Here is a 19,828-nt window from a genome sequence, read left to right as displayed (position 1 = left end):
CGTCAATGGTCTAGGCAAAGGCTATGACAGTCCTGTCGACCCCACGACCGGCCTGACCATGGCTCGATTCCCGCCCAAACATCCCCACACGCCCGATATGGGCTTTCTATTTGGCCTAAAGAGCGTCTGCGATTCGTTGAGAATGGTATGGGAGGATGAAGTGGGGATGGGGATGGAACTGGAACTGGGGGACGAGGTGGATGTCTTCAGGCAAGCGTTTGCAGATGAAGCAGAGTTGAGCACATGATGAAGATGATGATGATGCATGCATGCATCGGGGGTATGGCCGGCCTGCAGCAGCTGGGGGGACGGTAGAATCACGTGATAGACGAGGTGCGTGATTGATCGGGTAGATCCGATCTGTTGAGACTTTGTATTATCAATATTGTACGCCGAGTCGTATTGAGGTGTGAGGAGTCAGTGGGAGAGCGGGTCGAGGGTTACCGGAGCTCGTCATCAGCAGTGAGGAAGGAGTTGAGACCACTGTCAGGCTCGGCGTATTTCCTCAACGGACCAGGAGATTTCCACCATCCCCACCATGTCAGCTATCGTTATTCATCCGGCCAACGAGCGAACTCGGCTGGTCAGTGGACCCTCTCACAGCGTTCAATCAAGTATATCTCGATACGTCAATGGTGACGATACGCCTGGCACAAGGGGATCCACCTCAACATGGGCGACTCCGAGGGAAGGATCTCCAATCCTTGGCCCGAGTGAGCCTGCGCCTAGCGGAAGCAAGGTATTGGATCGCTCTGCACCACTGCGAGACTCCATTTCTAGATCACGATTCGTCCTCATCTGCGTCGGAATCTGGTCCTCCAACTTTGTCTTTGCTTTCCAGTCGACCGCTATACCGACGCTGGCACCGCTCATCTCGTCAGAGTTTAACCATTCCGAGCTGGCCAGTTATCTAGGAAGCATCTTTTCACTGACCAGTGCGGCGGGTGAGTTCCTGTCGAGGCGTGTTCCTTTCTGACGCCAGTGATCCCTGTGTATGGCGTATTCATGGACACGCTCGGGCGTACATTCGCCATGGACACGGCTTGCTTCTTCTACGGCCTAGGGACGGTCATGTGTGCTCTGAGCCCGAACATGTATGTGTTGATCGCGGCGAGAGCTTTTGCCGGGGTGAGTAGGCGATAACGGGAGTGTCTCAGACTGATGTCGCAGCTTGGGGGAGGAGGGCTGCTCACTGTGTCGAGTGTCATCGTCACAGACCTTGTCCCTCTGAGAGATCGAGGCCTGTATCAGGGTAGGCCATGTGGTCCGAACCGACTCTGACACCCCAACTAGGCCTCATGATGACCGTCTTCGGAAGCGGATCCATGATTGGTGGACCCGTCTCTGGATGGTTAGCGGACAAATATGGATGGCATCTGTCATTCTGGCTCCAGGTGAGCGCTCAATGCCATCCTCGCATTTATACGGCCAGGTCCCCATCACAGTCTTCTGTGCCACCATCGTCACGATGGTCCTCCCTGCCCAACCAATACCGCCGACCCACACCTCGCTTCTTTCTGGCCTCGCATCCCTCGACTGGATAGGTACCATCCTCCTCATTGGATCCGTATCGACACTCCTCCTGGGCTTCTCATTCCACACCTCTTATCTTGAACCATGGTCTGCTCCAGTCGTCTGGGGAAATCTACTTGCCAGCGTCGTCGCGTTGGTCATCTTTGGATGGGTCGAAACCAGGGTCAAGAGTCCACTGGTACCTATGAGGATACTTCGGAGCAAGCACAGGCTGGCCATCATGAGCAGTGGACTATTCTTGTCTATTGGGAATCAGGCTTTCGTGAGTGATCTCCTCGCCCCCCAAAAGTTTACGCTAACAAAGGCAGATGTTCCAAGTGTAAGCTCTGAGCCGCGGCAGGGTACCGCTGACTTGCAGCCCTGTCTACTTCACCGTCGTCGTCAAGTCGTCCACCGCATATGCAGGTCTCATGCTCTCCCTCTGTGGAGGTGCCGGTCTAGCCCTAGGGTCAATGATCGCGGGACAGTGAGTCGAAACCCGTAGCAAAACGCTGAAGACAGGCATATCCGCCGAGGGGGTGCTTATAAACGCCTCGGGGTGTATTCGCTCATCCCATCCGTCTTCTGCTCTTGGATCGCAGCGAATTGGAATCCCGCGTGGCCATGGTGGGGGTATTACCTGACATTCTTCCCTGCTTCCTTGGGATATTCCATGTTCCTGTGCTGTCAGCTGAGTGAGTGGTGATGCCGGAACATCAGCTGACCCCAAGTCGCTCTCATAACCGCTGTCGATAGCAAGAACATGGTAGGTACCCGTTCGCAGAGAGTCAGTCTGACCACTCCAGCCCAAAGCCACAGCCCTACTATACACCGTTCGCACACTCGGCGTCGCATTAGGCATTTCCATTGGCGGATCGATCCAGATCGGGGCTTTCGCCTCGCAGATGAAGAAACAGTTTGGCGACTATCCAGGCAGAGACGAGGCAAGTTGGACCCTCTGATATGCTCACTGACACACTCAGATCATCTCCTCCATCCTCCATAGCAAAGCCGCCATCGCTCGCTTACCGCCAACGCTCCAAAATCTCGCTCTGAAAGCCTACGCCTCGTCCATCTCCATCGTTTGGATATCCACAGGGTGTATCATGATCCTCACCGTCCTCAGCGCTTGCTTCGTCCAGGAAAAAGACGTCACGGGGAACAGTGTCAAGGGTTCGGACAGCCAAGCCGTCAATAGGGACGAAAACGCGTGATGCAAGCATGCAAATGTACTAGTACAATTAACGTATCATTCTTGATTACCAAACCCTGGCGGAAGAGGAGGAATGTAGCCTGGCCTCCCACCACCTCCTCCCATCCCTTTGCCTCCACCTTGATGTTGCTCAGGCTTCTCCGCCTTGACTTGCTTGTGCGTCTCTCTGCCCTTCCAGAGTACGCTTTGTCGCTTCCACTTTTGGACGTCTGTACCTTGCCCACGGACGCCAAGGTCGGCATCGGGATCGGTAGGCGGACGCCATAAGCGTTGAGAGCCGGGGAGGATGTCCCGATTGGCAATGAGCGGGTGCGCCTCTGCGCAGGGGATCAGCATTGTGTTGGGGTGTGTGTGTGTGTGTGTGTGTGTGTGTGTGTGTGTGTGTGTGTGTGTGTGTGTGTGTGTGTGTGTGTGTGTGTGTGTGTGTGTGTGTGTGTGTGTGTGTGTGTGTGTGTGTGTGTGTGTGTGTGTGTGTGTGTGTGTGTGTGTGTGTGTGTGTGTGTGTGTGTGTGTGTGTGTGTGTGTGTGTGTGTGTGTGTGTGTGTGTGTGTGTGTGTGTGTGTGTGTGTGTGTGTGTGTGTGTGTGTGTGTGTGTGTGTGTGTGTGTGTGTGTGTGTGTGTGTGTGTGTGTGTGTGTGTGTGTGTGTGTGTGTGTGTGTGTGTGTTGTGTGTGTGTGTGTGTGTGTGTGTGTGTGTGTGTGTGTGTGTGTGTGTGTGTGTGTGTGAGTCTTCATACTCACCCGTGTTGAAAACGTAGTCGTCCAACGAGATGAAGTCTGGTTCCGATTGCAAGAGATAGTGATACCTTGTGAAACATCAGACCTATCTCCCGAGCCTTTGACTCACTTGAACAGTTCCGCAAACGCAAACGACTCCATATTATCGCCATACTTTGGAGGCGACTTGGTGACATCCGTGACCGAGCTGAACCCTCCAGAGACCTTTGACGCCGTCATCCAAGAGACGAACATTTTCCAACCTTTATCTTGCCACTTGCGATCACCAGTCAATCGGAACCTTTGGGTCAGTCAATGTCCCGTCTGAGACCGCTCACATGTAAAACAATGACTCGACAGTCTCCGGCCTGTTGATATACCTCGGTCCGACCCCCTTGATGCCTGGCAATTTGCCTCTGAGCTTTTTCACCGTCTTCACGTTGTGGTTTGGACCCGTTCCACCATCCGCTTCGAGCACCGGCTGCTTGTCACTGCTCCATCGGATCACACCGGACTTGTCCTTGTATGTTCTGCCGACATCCGCTCCTTTCGCCTTGAGCTCAGCTTCGTCCACGTAGGGATGTATGATCCGTCCAGTCTCATCGACGTTGTCCCAAACCTCCTCATGGTCTGGGTTGTAAAACTCGACATGTTCCGGTTGAAGCCCCAGTGGCCCCACCTGCGAGACCCAATAGCACGAGTTGGTGAACTTTTCCGCGTCCTCCATGTCCTCCTGTCGTTGCAAGAGTTTCGCGCCCATGGCGAGCATGCCTCCCGCAAAACACGTCAGATGCTCAATCTCTGGCTTGAACCGGCCGTGTTCAATCTTGCCGATGGCCAGTATAGGATGATCCGGGATGTAGTCGATATCGGTGAAGAGGTTCTTCTTCGAGACGATGACGGATTCTTCATAGATCCTCTTGTACTGTTGAGCAATCTCGGATCCACCGAGAAGCTTGTACGTCTTAATCAGATACTCATAATAGCTATCGGCCATCCCTCCCCAGGCGAACGCTCCGTCCATCTTTGCACCGAGCCCCGAGTCTGGCTGGAACATGAGAGGGATCAACGGAGGAATGACGGATCGGGGAATGACACGTTGATCCAAATAGTCTGTCGCGCACTGGACCCAATCAAAGTACGTCCGATTGCCAGTGACAAGTGCGAGGCGCATGAATTCGACAGTCATACTGCCTGCTTCAGCGATGGAAATGGAGCCCAGTCGATGATCTCCCGGGTTTCCGGGATCCATTCGGCCCGCAGGGATACCCGACTCGGTGTTGAACGCTGAGCCAATGATGTCAGCCAGCTCGACACATCGATCCAGGATCATCTTGTCCCCGGATAGGTCATAAGCGCTGAGAAGACCGCCGAGGTATCGAATCGATGTTTCGAACACTGGCAACAGGACGGTGCGATCTCGAGGCATACTCCAGATCTCTGCGGGCGTCTCGTCGTCATCCGTTGGTGATGGCTCAGAGCTATAGCCTTGAGACCAGTCTCTGCCTTCGAACCAGTGAAAGTTGATCTGGTTGACATGCGCACGACATAGATTAAACTCGTCGGAGAGACCCATAACGAGGAGGGTCCCGAGTGTGTCGACGATGGACGCGCCCCAGCTGGGAGCGTCAGCAACGTCTAAGCTTTTTTGGACCTACCCATTGAATGGATCAGCGACATCTTCAGAGACCGGTTTGACCTCGTCATGACCTATCCGTCAGCTCGGTCTGTACCCGACCGCGACCCACCCCACGCAAAGTCCTTGTACCCTTGCCAACCATATGCGAATCCCCGTCTGACCGCCTCCTTCCTCTCCTCTCTGACCTTTCGCTCGGCCTCATTCTCCCATCCCTCCCGTCCCCTCGCAAACCCTTCCCATTGAATCTTTCGAACCTCTTTCTGCTCGTCCCAGTTGTCGGGCGGCACCCATTGATGTCTAAAGGTCTTCGGCCCCGCCTCCCACACGTAATCCTTGTTCTTGTTATTTGTCTTTGGTGGAGGTGAGATGATGGTTCGGAGCAGGTTCTCAGGGAAAGGATCTTCTGGGGGCGGCTTGAAGTAGTCCTGTAGGGAGATCTCAGGGAACAGTTCGGAGGGAGAGGCCACGAGCGACATGTCCGGATCCATAGGCTCGATCCAATTTTGTCGTTCGAGAAGTGTCAGTTGCTTGACTGGTAACACTGGTTCATCCTGAGCCGGAGGTGACCCTCCGCTACCGAATCGAATTTGATCCTCCCCCTCTGTTGCTGGCGGAGGACGAGGCCCGTCATGCTCGTTGGCATTGCCAGGTATCCATTGCTCTTGGGGCTTGGGCGGCGGACGACGGTGTTGATCGGTCGGATCTCCCTCCCATTCTGGATCTGAGTTGTGTCGTGGTAGACCATCTGATCCAGGATGACGATAATGCTCGTCGTGTGGGCCGTGGAATGCTGTAAAGTAGTAGACGGTGGCAAGCCCGCAGAATATCATCACGGCCCATCGGCCCTTCTTCGTTGGTATGATACGGCGAGCTAGCGCCGAAGAGGAGGAGAGCCCTACACCTCCCTTCTCCAAGTCTCTGTGGTAGGTGTAGCCTCCTGACAGTCCATTGGACAAGGGGCGAGAGGAGGACGACTTCATGCTGGAATGGGAGAGGAAAAGCCCGGACGGTGCCAAGCAAGCGGAGCGACGTTCGCGTTTTTCGTGAAGCGAGACAAGGTATCCGTGGACGTCACAGATCGTCTAGGAAGAAGGCTGTTCCTTCGCCATGGCTTCCTCTTCGCCGCTGCTCGTTGGTACAAAGGAGTACAGACTCAAAAGTTGACCTCTGCTCAATGTTCGGTACAGTGCCCAATTTTTTTTCATCGCGTGCCAACGGGACACGGCGAGCGTCGACTGTGGCGCTCCACATGGCAACGACGATCTGCACTCGACGCATCACATGCATAGACTGTAGAGTGTTAGGCCACACCCGGTCCACTTGATCCACTACTTCCCCCGGCAGGCGCGACAGCGACCTCTTTCCTCCAACTGTCAATCTTACTCACTGCAGCCTGTTGCTGAGCCGCACTCGGAGGCATCCCAAAGTTGGGATTCATGTACTCGTGAACGGATTCTGGCCGAGGGTATGGACTAACTCCATAGGCATAGGGAGGATACTGGTATACGGGGTATCCATAAGGGTTGACAGGCGGGTATTGAGGGTAAGGCATGCCATATGGCATCGATGGGAGACTTGGCATCCCCATCGATGGATACGAGCCAAGATACGCATCGCCATAGGGAGAGGCGAAAGCGGATTGACGCTTCAGTCCCAGAGGAATGTCGTCTTCCGCATCGAGCAGCTGTGTGGCAGGACGACGCAGAGCAAGCGGTACATCATCATCCTGGGCGGCGGCCGTGGTCGGCGTCAAGCCGGGTATGTCTAAGCCAAGCGAGCTGGTGCCAAACTCTGCAGTGTCGAGATTCAACGTGGGCGACGTGAGCTTGACAGGTCGGTTTTCATTCGGTTTGCCAGTGGCGAGCTTGGACAAGGGCACGTCCTCGTCCGAGTCGTCGTCGTCGAGTTCGGACCTCTTAGGCGCTAACCGGGAGAGCGGGACGTCCTCGTCAGAGTCATCGTCATCTACCTCCGGCGATGGAACCTGCTTCTCATCTTCACCGTCACTCGACCATCCGTCATTCTTCCCCGCAGCTGCACGTCTCTCGTCTCCAGCCAAGTGCGGTATCATTGTCGGCGGAGCCTTGGCAGGAGAGTAGGACAATCTTGGTGGACCGCCAGACAGACGCTTGATGGGAGAGATAGGCAGTCCGTGTCCTAGCTCCATAGTCGTCCTGACAGGGGAAGAAGGCAACAACAACTCCGGCTCGATCGGCGTGGGCGTGACTTTGCCCTTGCCTTTGTCCTTTTTGCCTCGTTTCTTCCCCTCGAGGGCTTCCCGTGCGGCCTGCTGAGCCGCCTCACGTGCTTCTTCTTCCTGCCTCACTTTGAGCTTGGCCAGTTCCTTCTCCCATAGCTGATCGACGCCGAACACTGAGCGCGATTTGGAGATTCTATCGTGGGAGGCGGCGAGATCGACATTTGACTTTGACTGCAGGATTGTATCGCGCTGAGCTGTGTCAGGCTGAATCGACTCAACTTCCTGACCCTGCGATGGCCTAGCCATCATGGCGGGTCTCGAATCCCCGACAAAGACACGCTGTCTTGATCGTTGAGCCGCTTTCCTCGCTTCCAGCTGATCCATGAGGCTGGTCCCGTACAGCTTGCCTGGTCTCCGTTCGTCTTCTGCCTCGGGCTCGAGTTCACCTTCTTGCTCTCCTTGTGCCTCAACCACGTCCTCCCTCGGTATATCTGCCAAAAGACTGTCCCTGAATGTCCTCATACTCAGACTCATTGGTAGACCAGGCCGGGGATTGGCAAGTGACAAGATGGACGATCGAGAACCAGGTGGAAGTGGTTTGTCTCCGAGCGTATAGCCATCAGGTACGTTTTTGGGAGGGGACGGTGGGGGCAGGATACCAGAAAGCGGTCGAGGCATGAACAGTGTTTGTGGGCGAAGCACCGAGGTCCTCTTATCACGTAGGGAGGAGAGATTGCTCATGGTAGAGTATCGATTAGGCATGAGAGGTCGACCAAACTCGTTGGGTGTCGGTATATCATCCCATGTCTTGGAGGCGGGTCTATCGGATGGAAGGGAAGCCAAAGCTTGAGCAGGAGTTCCCGACATGCGACGTTGACGAGGTGGCATAGCCGGGCCAAAGTCTTGATCTATCCCAGTCATGTCGCCAAGTGAGTTGCGACGACCAGTTGGGTCAGCGAATGACACGCGATTGCTCATCGATGGTCGAGAGCCTGAACCGAGATCGATGCTCCGCTTCGGGTCGAATCGACTGCCCAGTTCTGCAGGTGGAGGAGGAAGCGCGAACGGGTTTGGGCCATCGTCTCGGGTGATATCGGCATTGGCGTGGAAGATCGACTTGGAAGATGACAGACGGCTGAGCGAAGAGATGGGTCGGCTGGTCATGGCGTTGAGCGTGTTCCCGGGAGAAGGAGGAAGAGGGATCATCCGAGGTGATCGCAAAGCTCCCTCGGCAAGCGATCGAACCTGTTCTGAGCGTCGCAAGACCTCTTCGACATCGTCAGCCCCTCCAAAGTATTCAACCTGCTCCCGCTCGCTGAGTTGACTCTGAGCGCTGTTGTTCCCACTCAGGCTGAGATGGATGGACGCTGCTCGCCCTTGAAGTGGAGAGGTGATCGCTTCGGGCGTCAAGTGACCTACGTCTGCGTCTCGGAGCGGGAGCGGGAGCGGCGGACGTGGGAAGAAGGAGCCGCTGGGGATGGCAGGAGAGGATGAGACGGTATCGAGTGGAGATTGAATGTCAGGTTCGGGCGGCGTGATGTGAGGAAGGGTGATTTGGGGTGGGGCATTGGGTCGAGAGGACTGCCAATGAGGTGTGTCGAGGACATGTTCGGGGAGGGTCTGCGCCTCCGGCTGAACGTGAGATTCGTCATAGTCCGGGTCCAGGAGTCTGTCTAATCGCCTCGACGACATGCTAGGATACGGCCCGTTCATCATCTGTCCATTGTGCGGTCGAACAGAAGGCACAGGACTAGGTTGAAGTCGTCTCCGTGGCTGCGCCCGACCCTCATCGCCATCGTGTCGTCGACCATTCGAAGGGAGGTCCCATCCATCCAGAGGTTTAGGAGCGAACGGTTTGAACAAGGCGGAATCGCGATGAGAGATATGAGGTCGCGAAGAGGACGGTTCATCATCGTCGTTGTCGTATTCTGGAACCCAGGTGAGGGGCTGTGCGATGTTTTTCTCGGTAACTCACCTAAGAGGGCCGCCGCCAGCTGCAGTCTCGATATGGACATGGCTCAGGTGTTGTGCTGGAAACTGCTCAGATGGGGGGCGGTCCCTAACAGCTCTCATAGATCTATCGCCTGTGGACTACTCGTTCATCCGTCGCGGGAAAATGTGCGACAGACGCTGAACACGTCCTTTTATTTTGAGTGGCTCGCTCCTGAAACTTGGCACCGCCACGTGAAATGCGGGGCTCCAGCCGTTTGAGGCGATACATGCAGGTGCAAGTGCTGATGATCTACTGGGCTCTGAGACTAACAAGCGTGTCACAACTTTGCCTTGGTAGAGTCCTGCTTCACCAAAGTCACCGCAGCATTGCTCAACGCAGGTGTATTGCGCTCCTTGACTTTGGAAGCTGGCGATTGTTGATGAGATGCAGCCTGGCAACGTCTCACTCACCAAATATGACCTTGTCACCCTCCTTCCACATCTCCGTGACGAGCGTCTCGCCAGGAATCACGGTGCCGGCAAATCGGACCTTGATGTCCGTGTACGGTCCAAAGGTCTTGAGGACGTGTTTTCCGGCAATTCCCATGAAGCAAAGGCCGTGAAGAACTGCATCGCGTCAGCTGTCGTATGCCACTCGTCCACTCACTAGGCTTGGAGAATCCTCCCATTTTGGAGAACGACGGATCGATATGCAATGGGTTGTAGTCACCCGAGAGACGATAGATCGCAGCTTGTTCCAGCGTCGTCTTCTCCTCAACGACGGCGTCAGGTTGTCGCTTTGGAGGTGTATTCAGAGCCGTTGCAGGTCCGCGGTCTGATCATCATCAGCTTGAAAAACTTGACCTCCCTTGTGACGTACCCGAACCACTCTTCTTCCCTCCAAATCCGCCACAACCCCTCAGAAACACCGTACTCTGGTTCTCGAACAGCGACTCTCCCGTCGACTTGTCCTTTGTGATGACACGACAAGTGACCGCCGCAGCCTTGCCCTTGTCCAACGCCTCGACGAGCTGAGTGTGATTGATGACGGTGGCGGATGTAGGGATGGGGCCGAGGATCTTGAGATACTGCTCGCCATGCAGGAGCTTGGTGGGGTCGAAATTGGGTACAAAGTCCATGGGCATGGAGGAGGAAGAGCCGAATTGGGGAATGACACCGAATGTGGGAAGGGCCTGGGGCTCAGCAACGTGCTTACGAGCTTTTGCTCACTGCAAAGTCTTCCGAATTCTCAAATGTCCACTTGAGCTCGCTCGCCTTGGCTCCAATGCCCAGATTGTATAGCATGACATCTCGCTCGGTGTATGTGAATTCTTCCGGCGAAGGAGGATTCCGCTTGGCCTGTTTGACGGCGTCGGTGTCCTCAGAATGCTCAAACTCGCTGCCACCAGATTCGCCAGAGGAGGCTTCTGCGTGATTGGAGAAATTCTCGAGGATCTGCTGGATAGCTTCTTGGGCGGATGAAGGGTGGGTCGAGCGGTCGTCTGAGAATTCAGCGGCGAGTAGTCCTCAGGGCCTTACCAAATGTCGTGATCTCCTTCCACTTGCCGAGAACAGCCTCTGGCGACGGCTCCTTGTCATTGGGGAAGCAGAACCTACGAGTGCTCAGTATAGCTATGAGGAGTTGAGCACTCACCCGTGGGTTCTCTGCCATCTGACTTGGGCGGCAAAGCCACCAAACGTTTCGTAAAGCGTCCCAGTGTCTTGGCATTGTTCCGAGCAGAGGTATCCGACCACAGGTGCGACATAGTCAGGCTATTTGGTCAGCATAAGAAGTAAGAAATGCCCGAGACTTACAGACATCGCCTCTAGCGCCTCCCTGACAGGTCAGACTCGTCACAAGAATCGACTCACTTTGGCCACACGGTCGCCGTCATGGCTGTTCCAGCTTGCGGAGCGATACAATTGACCAGAATGTTTGATCTGGCACCTTCGAGGGCGAGAGTCCGGGCGAAACCGATCAGAGCGGCTTTGGCAGTCGAGTAATTGGCCTGTCCGATAGCTCCATCTGCGTGTGTCAGGGGACATCTTGCGCTGGAGGACTTACACAGCCCATTGGGCGAAGTCGTTGTGATGATCCGGCCATACTTTTGCTTTGAGAATACTGGCCAGCACGCTTTGGCGCACTAGCACTCAGCTGGGTAATTTTTGCCGTCCTCACCTTGTAGGTTCCCCTGAGATGCACAGCCATGACCTGATCCCACATGCTTTCGTCCATATTCCCGAATGACTTGTCTCGAAGAATACCGGCGTTGGCGATAAGGATGTGAACAGCGCCAAACGTGTCCATGGCAGTCTTGACGATCGTCTCGCCCTCTTCTGCCGAGCAGACTGCAGCGACCGCTCGGCTGCCCACTAGAAGGTCAACAGCGGACTACAAGACACTCACTCTTCTTGACCTCGTCGACGACTCTCTCCGCGTTGTCCTTGTTGACATCGTTGACAACGACGTTCGCGCCGAGTTGTCCAAACATCAACGCATACGATCGTCCCAACCCGGCACCGGCTCCAGTGATGATGACCGTCTTTCCGTCAAATTTGATAGGAGGGGAGGCTTGCTTATTTGGCGGCATCTTCCTCGAGGCAGTGACGATGCCCTTCTAGGTCAGCTGGAGCTGGAATCACATAAACCTACCAAGCTGTCCGTGTCAAGTCCTGACTGTGGGTGAACCGCTTCATCGAAGTTTTGTACCTCGGCCCACTTTGCAGCCACGGCAGAAGGTGTAAAGGTCTTATCCCCAGTCTTCCAGATAGCCCCTGGTCGTCAGGTCAAGGCGAAAGTTCCTCTCTCACCTTTGGCTCGCTCCCATCGCACTTCGGAGTAGAATCCCGCCCCAAGTTCAAACACTCGTCCAGTGACATCGGGGCCCTGAAGTATGCATGAGCAGGGTCGCCCAGGGTGAACTCACGTTCTTGGCAGTGAGTACACCGACCAAGGGCGCAATGAGCTCAGGCTTGAGCCCTGCGAGCATCTCTGCAGGCATGATCGTTTCCGTCATTGCTGATTTGGCGATCTAGCGTGTAAGCAGGGTGATAAGCAAGCTTAACTTACCGGGACGATGGCATTGGACTTAATATTATACTTTTCTCCTTCACGAGCGATGGTGCGCGTGAATGCGACGAGACCCACTGATCGTTCAGCGCGTCCATGCACTGGCCGACTCACTCTTGGCGGAGGAATAGTTCGCCTGTCCGACATTTCCATAGAGGCCAGCTGCAGATGCCGTGTTGATCACTCGTCCAAACTGAATTGTCAGCATGCACGAGTCTCCATCATGCCCACCTTTTGATCCCTGAAGATCTGCCAGCACGCCTTTGTACAGCTGTATGCACCTTTCAGGTGGACTAGAACGACCAGATCCCAATCCTGATCCGTCATGTTTTTGAAAGATTTGTCACCTGACGGTCAGCTAAGCCCCATATACTCACACTCACGAAGGATTCCAGCATTGTTGATCAGTACATGAACCGTACCAAAGGCTTTGACGACCTGATCGACGATCTTTTGTCCTTCTGCGACGGATCCGGCGGCTGCAACGGCCTTACCACCGCCTGACAGGGTGAGCGGATGGTCTTCTTACCTCCGTGCTCACTCTTGGTGATCTCATCGACGACTTGTTGAGCCGCTTGGGCAGATACATCGTTCACAGCGACCTTGGCAGCTCTCGACGCGAAGAAGTGTGCGTACCTGGCGGAACAGGTCAGTCCCGCGCGTGCGATGCTGTTGTAGTACAACCTACACTTTGCCAATCCCACTGCCTGCACCAGTGACCAACACGACGAGGTCTTTGAAGTCTAATGATCCCATCGTGGCGTCGTGATAATGGATCAAAGTAGAGATGCAAAAGAGTCACCACGAGCTGGAGAACGATGGGATGGGATGCTCAAAAGAGGTTGTTCGCTTAGGAATGAGTCTCGCATTAACCGGTGACAGGGGGGGGGGGATGACGTGGCTATTTGTGGCGGATGGGGGACTGAGACCGCCGCCACACATATAGCCTCGTACATCTCGAGAGAGCGAGCTGGCGGGGCATCAGACAGCCTGCTCAGTGGATCGTGATCCCTCAATGGCTCTAAACACCCCCGGGAGGGCGTCTCATGGCATATCAAACGTCTGTGATGCTCGACGATCCCCTGACAAACTCACAGACGACATGCAGGAGCTGGCGAAAAGAGCGTCCAGCATCAATGAAAGGATGTGAGCTCGTACATGTCGCAGATAGTCTGTGAAAGGAGGTGTCCCCTACCTACTGACCCCCAGAGTCCAGACGTATATGTGATCCCTCTCGAATGTTCCTTCCTCCATCCTGCACGTTCAGATTGCCGCAAGTGAACATCAGTCTACCGTCCATACCGCTTGAGCCATCACCTCCACTGCACCATGGTCGTCATGATGACCCCTCTCACCATCAAGACCACTCACCCGGCTCTCTTCGCTACGGGCCTCGCTACGCCTCCCATGTCGCCCAACACACCTGTCAAATCCAAACCTGTCATTCCTACCGCTCCAATCGTCTCGTACGCCCAGCTCCGCAAGTTTCACGTCACTGCGCTCAACTACCAGATAGCAAAACTTCGCTGGGAGCAGAACAATGGCGGGTATCTCAAAGGCGAAGACGCGTGGTTGGGTCACAACAATGTCATTGCCAAGTTGGAGAAAGAGTTGAAAGACGTTCAAGAAGCTCAAAAAGGTCTTGATCGATTCCCCAACTGTTTCGCTCCCACCGCGTTTCCCAAGCCGCATGGTCCGCCCTCCAAGGAGCAGCTGGACGAAGAGCGAAAACTCAAGGCGGAAGAAACCAAAGTGATGGATGCGGAGCTGGATGCTCAATTCCCATTCATCAAGCAGATGTTCATTGGACCGAGGACCAAACAGCAGGCCAAGAACGATCGCATGCTCAGGGATCTCATGAAGGAGGGAGACTTTGACGATTTGTCGATGCTTTTGCCTTCAAAGAATATGCGGATGCTGATGGAAGGTCAAGCTAAGAAGGCAGGTGGCGCCCCACCGCCTCCGAGTGGTGGACCAAAGAAGACGTACGAGCAAGTCAGGCTGGAGAAGGAGGCAGAGAAGGTCGCAGCGATGCGGAAGGAGTCGCCGAGTGGAGGCGCCGCCAAAAAACCCAGAGCACCTCGTATCGGCCCTCTGACTCGAGAGGAATGGATCGCGACGCTACCTCGGTTCGGCCCCATCACCAAAGCCGAGGCGATGCTCCCGGCTCAACGCGAGCAACGACATGCCATATTGACCTGGTTGAGAAAGCCTTGGCCAGTGTTCGATCCGGATGCAGCGGATTTGATGGTCGATTTGGGTCGATTGGCGGTCAGGAAGTTGGATCAGGAGACCAAAGCGGTGAAGAAGTTGAGGGAGGTGACGAGATGATTCTGTGTGTCATAGCAGGTTCGTTAGAAGCTTTCATCGTTCCTAAGATCTTTCCATTGTCTTACTTTATGGATGGTGTCGTCGAAAGAGGTACGGGTTTAGGCTTCACGCCTGTGCTTCATGAGCCGAATCTTTTGTCATCCGACACATGCTCGAGACCTGATCAACAAGCGAGCGTCCTTTCAAGGCAAGGTAGTGATGGAAGCGTTGACTTCACAGGGCCTGTCATTCGTATAGGGGAGCAGATTTGTGACCTGTGAGAGCTCCAAGTCCAGGAACCTGCTCATAAACGCTCCAAGATAAGACCATGAATGCATAACTCAGGCCGAGAGGCCACACCTGCCACGTGCCACATTGGAAAAGAGCGTTGCCCATCAACGACCAGTTCCTTCTCGTCATCTTCCCACTTCTTCCATGCCATACCATCCGTTGTCAGATCATGAGAAGCACGCATCCTGCGACCAGGCTTCTTTGTCTTCTTAAGCGCCAGAGAAGCTGAGAACAGACACTCTCCATCTCACGCGACACGTTCTCTTGCGACCTTTCATCCCTTCAAAGATGACAATTCGCGGTGCCGCCTTCTGGTTCTGACAAGGGATGCATCTACTCGGTTCCATATCGGCGAGAAGCACTCTACGAGCCATGAATAGAGGACGAAGGAGGGAGAATGTGTCCCTCTGGCTTATAAAAAGCTGTCAATTGATCGAGTCTCTATCGCCCAAATCAATTTGATAATCTCACATTCAACAGCTCAATAGCACTCAACTCCGATATCTCACGAATCGTAACATTCCAGACACCATGGCGCAAAATGGCTCCTCCGGAGACTCAAGCAACTGCAACAACCAACAGTGGCACAGCCAACGCGACCAAGCGCACCTAATTTCGAGACTTATCCCAGACGACTTTGACAGTGACACTGCAGCCAGGAGTGTCCGACTTCTGCAAGATCGAATGACAGAGCTCGAGGCGACTCAGAAGAAGATAGACTCGTCGAACGCTTCTGGTGCGAACACGACCAGCGGGGCGGCACAGTCTGGAGGATCCAACTCGCAAGGAGGGGCGTCGAAGTGATGATAGGGCGTATTGCTTGAGCCGTAGGAGCTAGATTCAACGATGCATGGACGATGGAGCTGAGTCGATCAACTGGGCTGGTCTGCAATGTGCTTTCAAGTTAGATGACGGTGGGGCGATCGGTCAGCGTTTCCTGAGATTCTGGTGATCTTTGGCTTGCCTCTTCTGGCCCACCTTCTGCCATACCGCAGATCTTCCAATCGCAACTGTTCTTTGGGGGATCTGCTCTTCGACCTTTGCTCGATACGTGTGTGAGCACATACATGCCGAGACGAAGAACGAGACGGAGGGCGCGTGGAGCAGGCGTTTATCGCTCCATCTTCCCCTGATTTGGACCCCTCAATAGCTTCATCGCGACATCTCCTTTGACAGCCTTATCAATCAAATCCTTCATCTCGGGAGCACCCAGACGAGCCTTTGTCTCGGCTGATCATTGACGAAAATCTTGACCACTTTGGATCCTTTGGGATCCTTAATTGATTGCTGTTACAGGACAATTTCAATCATCCTGAATGAGCGTAACACTTCCTGGGGGATTTAAGCAGTGGGAGTCACTGATTTTGGGCGCAAAATCCCACAACCCGGCACACGAATCACAACATGACTGAACCGCACTCGAAAGATTCACAAAGCTCCGGGTATACCGAAACCAACGCCACTGGCAAGTCCCGTATCACTGGCTTGTTGGAAGATATGGTGCATGAGATGTTTGACCTTATGAACTCGATCGACGCGGTTCCGAACGATCCTTTGAACCCGTCCACGATGCCTGCTCTGCGAAATGTCACATTGGCCACGGAAAAAGTCTTGAGATCTGCTCGCCTTGCCTTATCCGAGGCTGAGGCAGAGACGAAGCCTGAGAGCGATGCAGAGACCCAGGCGAGCAAGTGATCGAAAAAGGCGAAGAGCAAGAAGGGAGAGAGGCGAATGTCTTAATGTGATGCATCAGGGAGCGCTACCCCTTGCCAAGACTAGCATCATACTCTTGATCATAGAGGAGAGCTGTACTGCGAGGACCATGAGCGATTGATCTCGCGTTCAGAATCGTACTGTACCTTATCACACCCGAAATCAATCCAGTGATACATTGAACAGGTTCTTTAGCCCAAGACAGGTGGAACACTTCGTATGCTGGAGAGAGAGACTCTCGTCAGACACACGACCTTCGTAATGATGTCGCTCTACCACTCACAGACGAACGCGAGATCCGCCACGAGTTTGTGATTCATCCATTGGGCGGTGGCTAACGCCTTGTCCGTGGTCTCTTCCTCGTGCGGTTGATCCGGATGAACCAGCGGCGGGACTAGAGGCAATCGACGAGACAGATGGGGTATAGTCAGTGTATGAAGTTTCCACAAGCCGAGTATAGTCTTGAGGAGCCAGAAGCGGCTAGTGAGTGAGAGAGGGGTAATGTCAGCTGGGCATATAGTTGTTGTGGTGGATCGACCCACTTGGCCCAGCGTTCTGCGAACCGTCCTCTACGGCGAGACAATATACCCAAGAGCGAGAGACAGTATACGTCGTCTGCTAGGGCGCCTGTCAAGTCGATGAGGTGCCGCAGGAGAGTGGTTGCTGAGGTAGGTTCGGGGGATAGAAGGTGGGTAAGAGGTCGAAGGGGGTTGAGGAGGAGGAGACATTTGCTGTTGGGCCGCCGGGGGGGGGGGGGGGGGGGGGCAACGGGCCATAGAGCGTAGCGACAGAACGAGGAGGGGCCACGAGTTCAGATTTTTTGCACAAGCGACACCAGGCATCAGCGTCCGCTCCGCATCACGCCGCTGACAAACGGGACTCCCCCGTTCGCCAACTCACCGCGTCAACGATAACGATCCCGTGGCTATCTTCATCCGCTTTGAATTCGCTTTGAACCATATCGACAGTGGTCTGACTCTAGCGATCAGGGACAAGAGATAGAGGTACGTTTTGAGCGTATACTGAATGGTTTTCTAGAGATCGACATGGGATCAATCGAGGCATCCTTTTTCCTGTGCAACGTCCTGGAGATTCACTCACCAAGACTTTGTCTCGACCCGCGCTGGTGTCCATGATGGAGGCCAGAATCGCGCTCGGCAGAGGTCCTATCCGAATACTTCCAGGCCCTCGAGATCCACTTGAGCCGTGCGCTTTGTCATGAGTGAATGCCCGCTTCGGAGCGTCCCATGGACCGGTCGAGGGCTCCAAACGCGTTGAATCATCAGGAAGCCCCGAATGCGTCTGCCTCATCGATGGGACCATATTCCACCTTTCTTCCTTCTCTTTCCCCTTGAGCGAATACTCGTCGGACCTCCAGCTGTTCCCTAGAGGGTTGAGTTGGTCCATGATATATCGTCGAGGCGTTGGCGATAGGATCTCAGGCGGATACTGAGGACGTCCAGGTGTCCAGGAACAAGGGAGGGGAGTAGACTGAGCAAAGACGACTTCTGTCAGATGGTCAGGTACGCTTGCCAGCCACGGGTCCAGGTACGGCGTTTGGACGTGTGGAGAGTGCGGAAGACTCGGAGGAGAGAGACTGTGAGGGGACTGGTGCTGAAGATTTCGATCAGATAAGGTTGATTTGCGTTTGCTTTGACTCGTATGATTCTCGGTGTATCGGAGCCAAGAGGTCATTGGGATCGGATCAGGCTGCCGTCATCCGATGCTGGAACCCCTAGTGGTCAACGTACAAGAAGGTGATCAAGAAAGAAGGATGCACTATTGAACGGACGCGACGACGTCGAGGACGACGAGGAAATTCGAATAGCCGGATGGGTGAAATGCCATTTGTCGTTGCTCTACTATCTCTTCTACTTTCGTCTCTATCATCATCCACGAGCGCAGTGTTCTTCCGCAGTACAAGCTACTCTGAGCCTCTCCAAGGACGTCGCTCATTCCGCCAACTCGACCTCACCCCTTACTTGAATCGCCTCGCCCGTTCCACACTTCGCGCCGCCGCCCCGCGGCATGAGCGTTCGGCGGAACGGGGCCTTGTCCCCACATGTCGATACGAGATCGGGTTCTGGGGCGTCATCGCCATTAAGGCAAAAGTGAGTGGGCAATGCACGGGATGTGAGCCAGGGAGCAAGTGACAGCTTTGGCGCGGTCCGAACTACGAGCTGGAACTTGAGCCTGAGAGCTCGACTCTCTTCGCATTCCTCGATCTACCTCAGGCGTATTCATCGACCATCGTTGATGCCCCCGCCTCTGACCCCTATTTGTAGGTTCCCCTCGGATCTACTACGCCCAAGTATGCGCACGGTGAGTACTGACCCTTTCGGATGTCAAGTCCCGATATTGAAATGTCGTCCCTTCTCAGATCCTCAGCAAAACATTGACAGGTACATCGGTTCTGGATCTCATCCAGCACTAACCACCCCACGCTCTTCCTGACTTCTTCTGCCAGGCGCATCATGGGACCCAAATGATAAACCAAGGATGGCTTCGTATTCCAAAGAGATATCCGAGGTGAGCGTACTATCCTTGTCCACCTGCAAGCCCAGGTTCTGCCTTCATTATCTACTTCAAAGGCCCCTCATCACTTTGCTCACACGCTCCCCCTCCCTCCTCTTTTCCAGAAAGTCAAATCGCGAATGATCGAACTGGAGCCCAAAGGATTCAAATACATCGTGACAGTGACGTTGTCTGAGAATTTGGGGCAAGCAGGGAGGTGAGTGAGCGCTAGCGAGCGAGCGAGCGAGCGACATGACCATCGATCAGCATTCCTCGAGGTGCCCGTCAACCTCTCCAACTGACGCCTCTTGTTCCAGAGCGGACATGTCTTGTCATTGGGAAGATACAGACGTCGTGGTCCAGGAAATGTACAGTAATGTGAGTCGATCGAAGCAAACTCTTCCCACTGGGGGGGACCCAGCAGAAAGACGAGCTCCATCTAAAACCCCCCACTGGATCCCATCGAAAATCTCGCTCATCTTCGGCTTGGCTTGATCCTCGAATTCGCTCACATCCGGCCCACGCTCTCGTACTCCGCTCGCTCGTGAGCTTGCCACGCTGACAATCCGCCCCAGGACACAATCATCCTCGTTTGCCTAGCATTCGCAGTACGAATCATATAACACTCATGCCCCGCATCATGCATCACGACAAAATGACGACCTGCCCCTCCCCCCGGCGCACCCTCACGCTGTGACCCGATACTATGCTGCATATT

General features: G+C 54.5%; 7 protein-coding genes across 7 annotated transcripts; 3 read left to right on the top strand and 4 right to left on the bottom strand.

Moving 5' to 3' along the window:
* The first annotated feature begins 340 nt into the window (after window positions 1–340).
* On the top strand, window positions 341–2,750 carry BD324DRAFT_640011 (multidrug resistance protein fnx1). Its single transcript, XM_022017309.1, has 11 exons — window positions 341–944; window positions 983–1,128; window positions 1,171–1,252; window positions 1,294–1,394; window positions 1,433–1,795; window positions 1,842–1,852; window positions 1,892–1,999; window positions 2,035–2,207; window positions 2,244–2,278; window positions 2,319–2,456; window positions 2,496–2,750. Exons 1-11 carry the CDS (start codon window positions 539–541, stop codon window positions 2,724–2,726), a joined length of 1,794 nt encoding a protein of 597 aa, XP_021867742.1. The 5' UTR covers window positions 341–538; the 3' UTR covers window positions 2,727–2,750.
* An 11-nt stretch (window positions 2,751–2,761) lies between these two features.
* On the bottom strand, window positions 2,762–5,556 carry BD324DRAFT_643972 (glycosyl hydrolase family 47-domain-containing protein; the record flags this gene model as incomplete). The annotated part of the gene is made up of 6 exons (XM_022017582.1): window positions 2,762–3,042; window positions 3,466–3,530; window positions 3,572–3,742; window positions 3,780–5,060; window positions 5,100–5,151; window positions 5,190–5,556. 6 exons carry the CDS (start codon window positions 5,554–5,556, stop codon window positions 2,762–2,764), a joined length of 2,217 nt encoding a protein of 738 aa, XP_021867741.1.
* A 688-nt stretch (window positions 5,557–6,244) lies between these two features.
* Window positions 6,245–9,408, bottom strand: BD324DRAFT_640007 (hypothetical protein). The gene is made up of 2 exons (XM_022017308.1): window positions 9,256–9,408; window positions 6,245–9,208 (listed from the first exon to the last, which is right to left on the bottom strand). Exons 1-2 carry the CDS (start codon window positions 9,293–9,295, stop codon window positions 6,381–6,383), a joined length of 2,868 nt encoding a protein of 955 aa, XP_021867740.1. The 5' UTR covers window positions 9,296–9,408; the 3' UTR covers window positions 6,245–6,380.
* Window positions 9,409–9,550: 142 nt separating this feature from the next.
* Window positions 9,551–13,428, bottom strand: BD324DRAFT_668851 (hypothetical protein; the record flags this gene model as incomplete). Its single annotated transcript, XM_022018927.1, has 21 exons — window positions 12,971–13,428; window positions 12,824–12,918; window positions 12,666–12,782; window positions 12,514–12,629; window positions 12,397–12,475; window positions 12,283–12,359; window positions 12,140–12,244; window positions 12,024–12,099; window positions 11,944–11,987; window positions 11,620–11,827; window positions 11,392–11,585; window positions 11,278–11,356; window positions 11,085–11,238; window positions 11,028–11,049; window positions 10,867–10,985; window positions 10,752–10,825; window positions 10,443–10,714; window positions 10,093–10,405; window positions 9,880–10,047; window positions 9,684–9,839; window positions 9,551–9,639 (listed from the first exon to the last, which is right to left on the bottom strand). Exons 1-21 carry the CDS (start codon window positions 13,036–13,038, stop codon window positions 9,551–9,553), a joined length of 2,625 nt encoding a protein of 874 aa, XP_021867739.1. The 5' UTR covers window positions 13,039–13,428.
* Window positions 13,429–13,432: 4 nt separating this feature from the next.
* Window positions 13,433–14,898, top strand: BD324DRAFT_639994 (hypothetical protein). The gene has a single exon (XM_022017307.1). It carries the CDS (start codon window positions 13,612–13,614, stop codon window positions 14,611–14,613), a length of 1,002 nt encoding a protein of 333 aa, XP_021867738.1. The 5' UTR covers window positions 13,433–13,611; the 3' UTR covers window positions 14,614–14,898.
* A 2,442-nt stretch (window positions 14,899–17,340) lies between these two features.
* Window positions 17,341–18,425, bottom strand: BD324DRAFT_639989 (hypothetical protein). Its single transcript, XM_022017306.1, has 2 exons — window positions 17,698–18,425; window positions 17,341–17,630 (listed from the first exon to the last, which is right to left on the bottom strand). Exons 1-2 carry the CDS (start codon window positions 18,289–18,291, stop codon window positions 17,493–17,495), a joined length of 732 nt encoding a protein of 243 aa, XP_021867737.1. The 5' UTR covers window positions 18,292–18,425; the 3' UTR covers window positions 17,341–17,492.
* Window positions 18,426–19,232: 807 nt separating this feature from the next.
* BD324DRAFT_585192 (hypothetical protein) lies at window positions 19,233–19,733 on the top strand (the record flags this gene model as incomplete). The annotated part of the gene is made up of 3 exons (XM_022013725.1): window positions 19,233–19,327; window positions 19,428–19,488; window positions 19,686–19,733. Coding segments are annotated over 3 exons (204 nt in total), but the record flags the coding sequence as incomplete, so codon positions are not given.
* Window positions 19,734–19,828: the final 95 nt, after the last annotated feature.

The sequence above is a fragment of the Kockovaella imperatae genome (genome assembly GCF_002102565.1).
Source record: "Kockovaella imperatae strain NRRL Y-17943 chromosome Unknown BD324scaffold_22, whole genome shotgun sequence".
NCBI classification, from domain to species: domain Eukaryota; kingdom Fungi; phylum Basidiomycota; class Tremellomycetes; order Tremellales; family Cuniculitremaceae; genus Kockovaella; species Kockovaella imperatae.
This window is presented reverse-complemented; position numbering and strand designations above follow the sequence as displayed.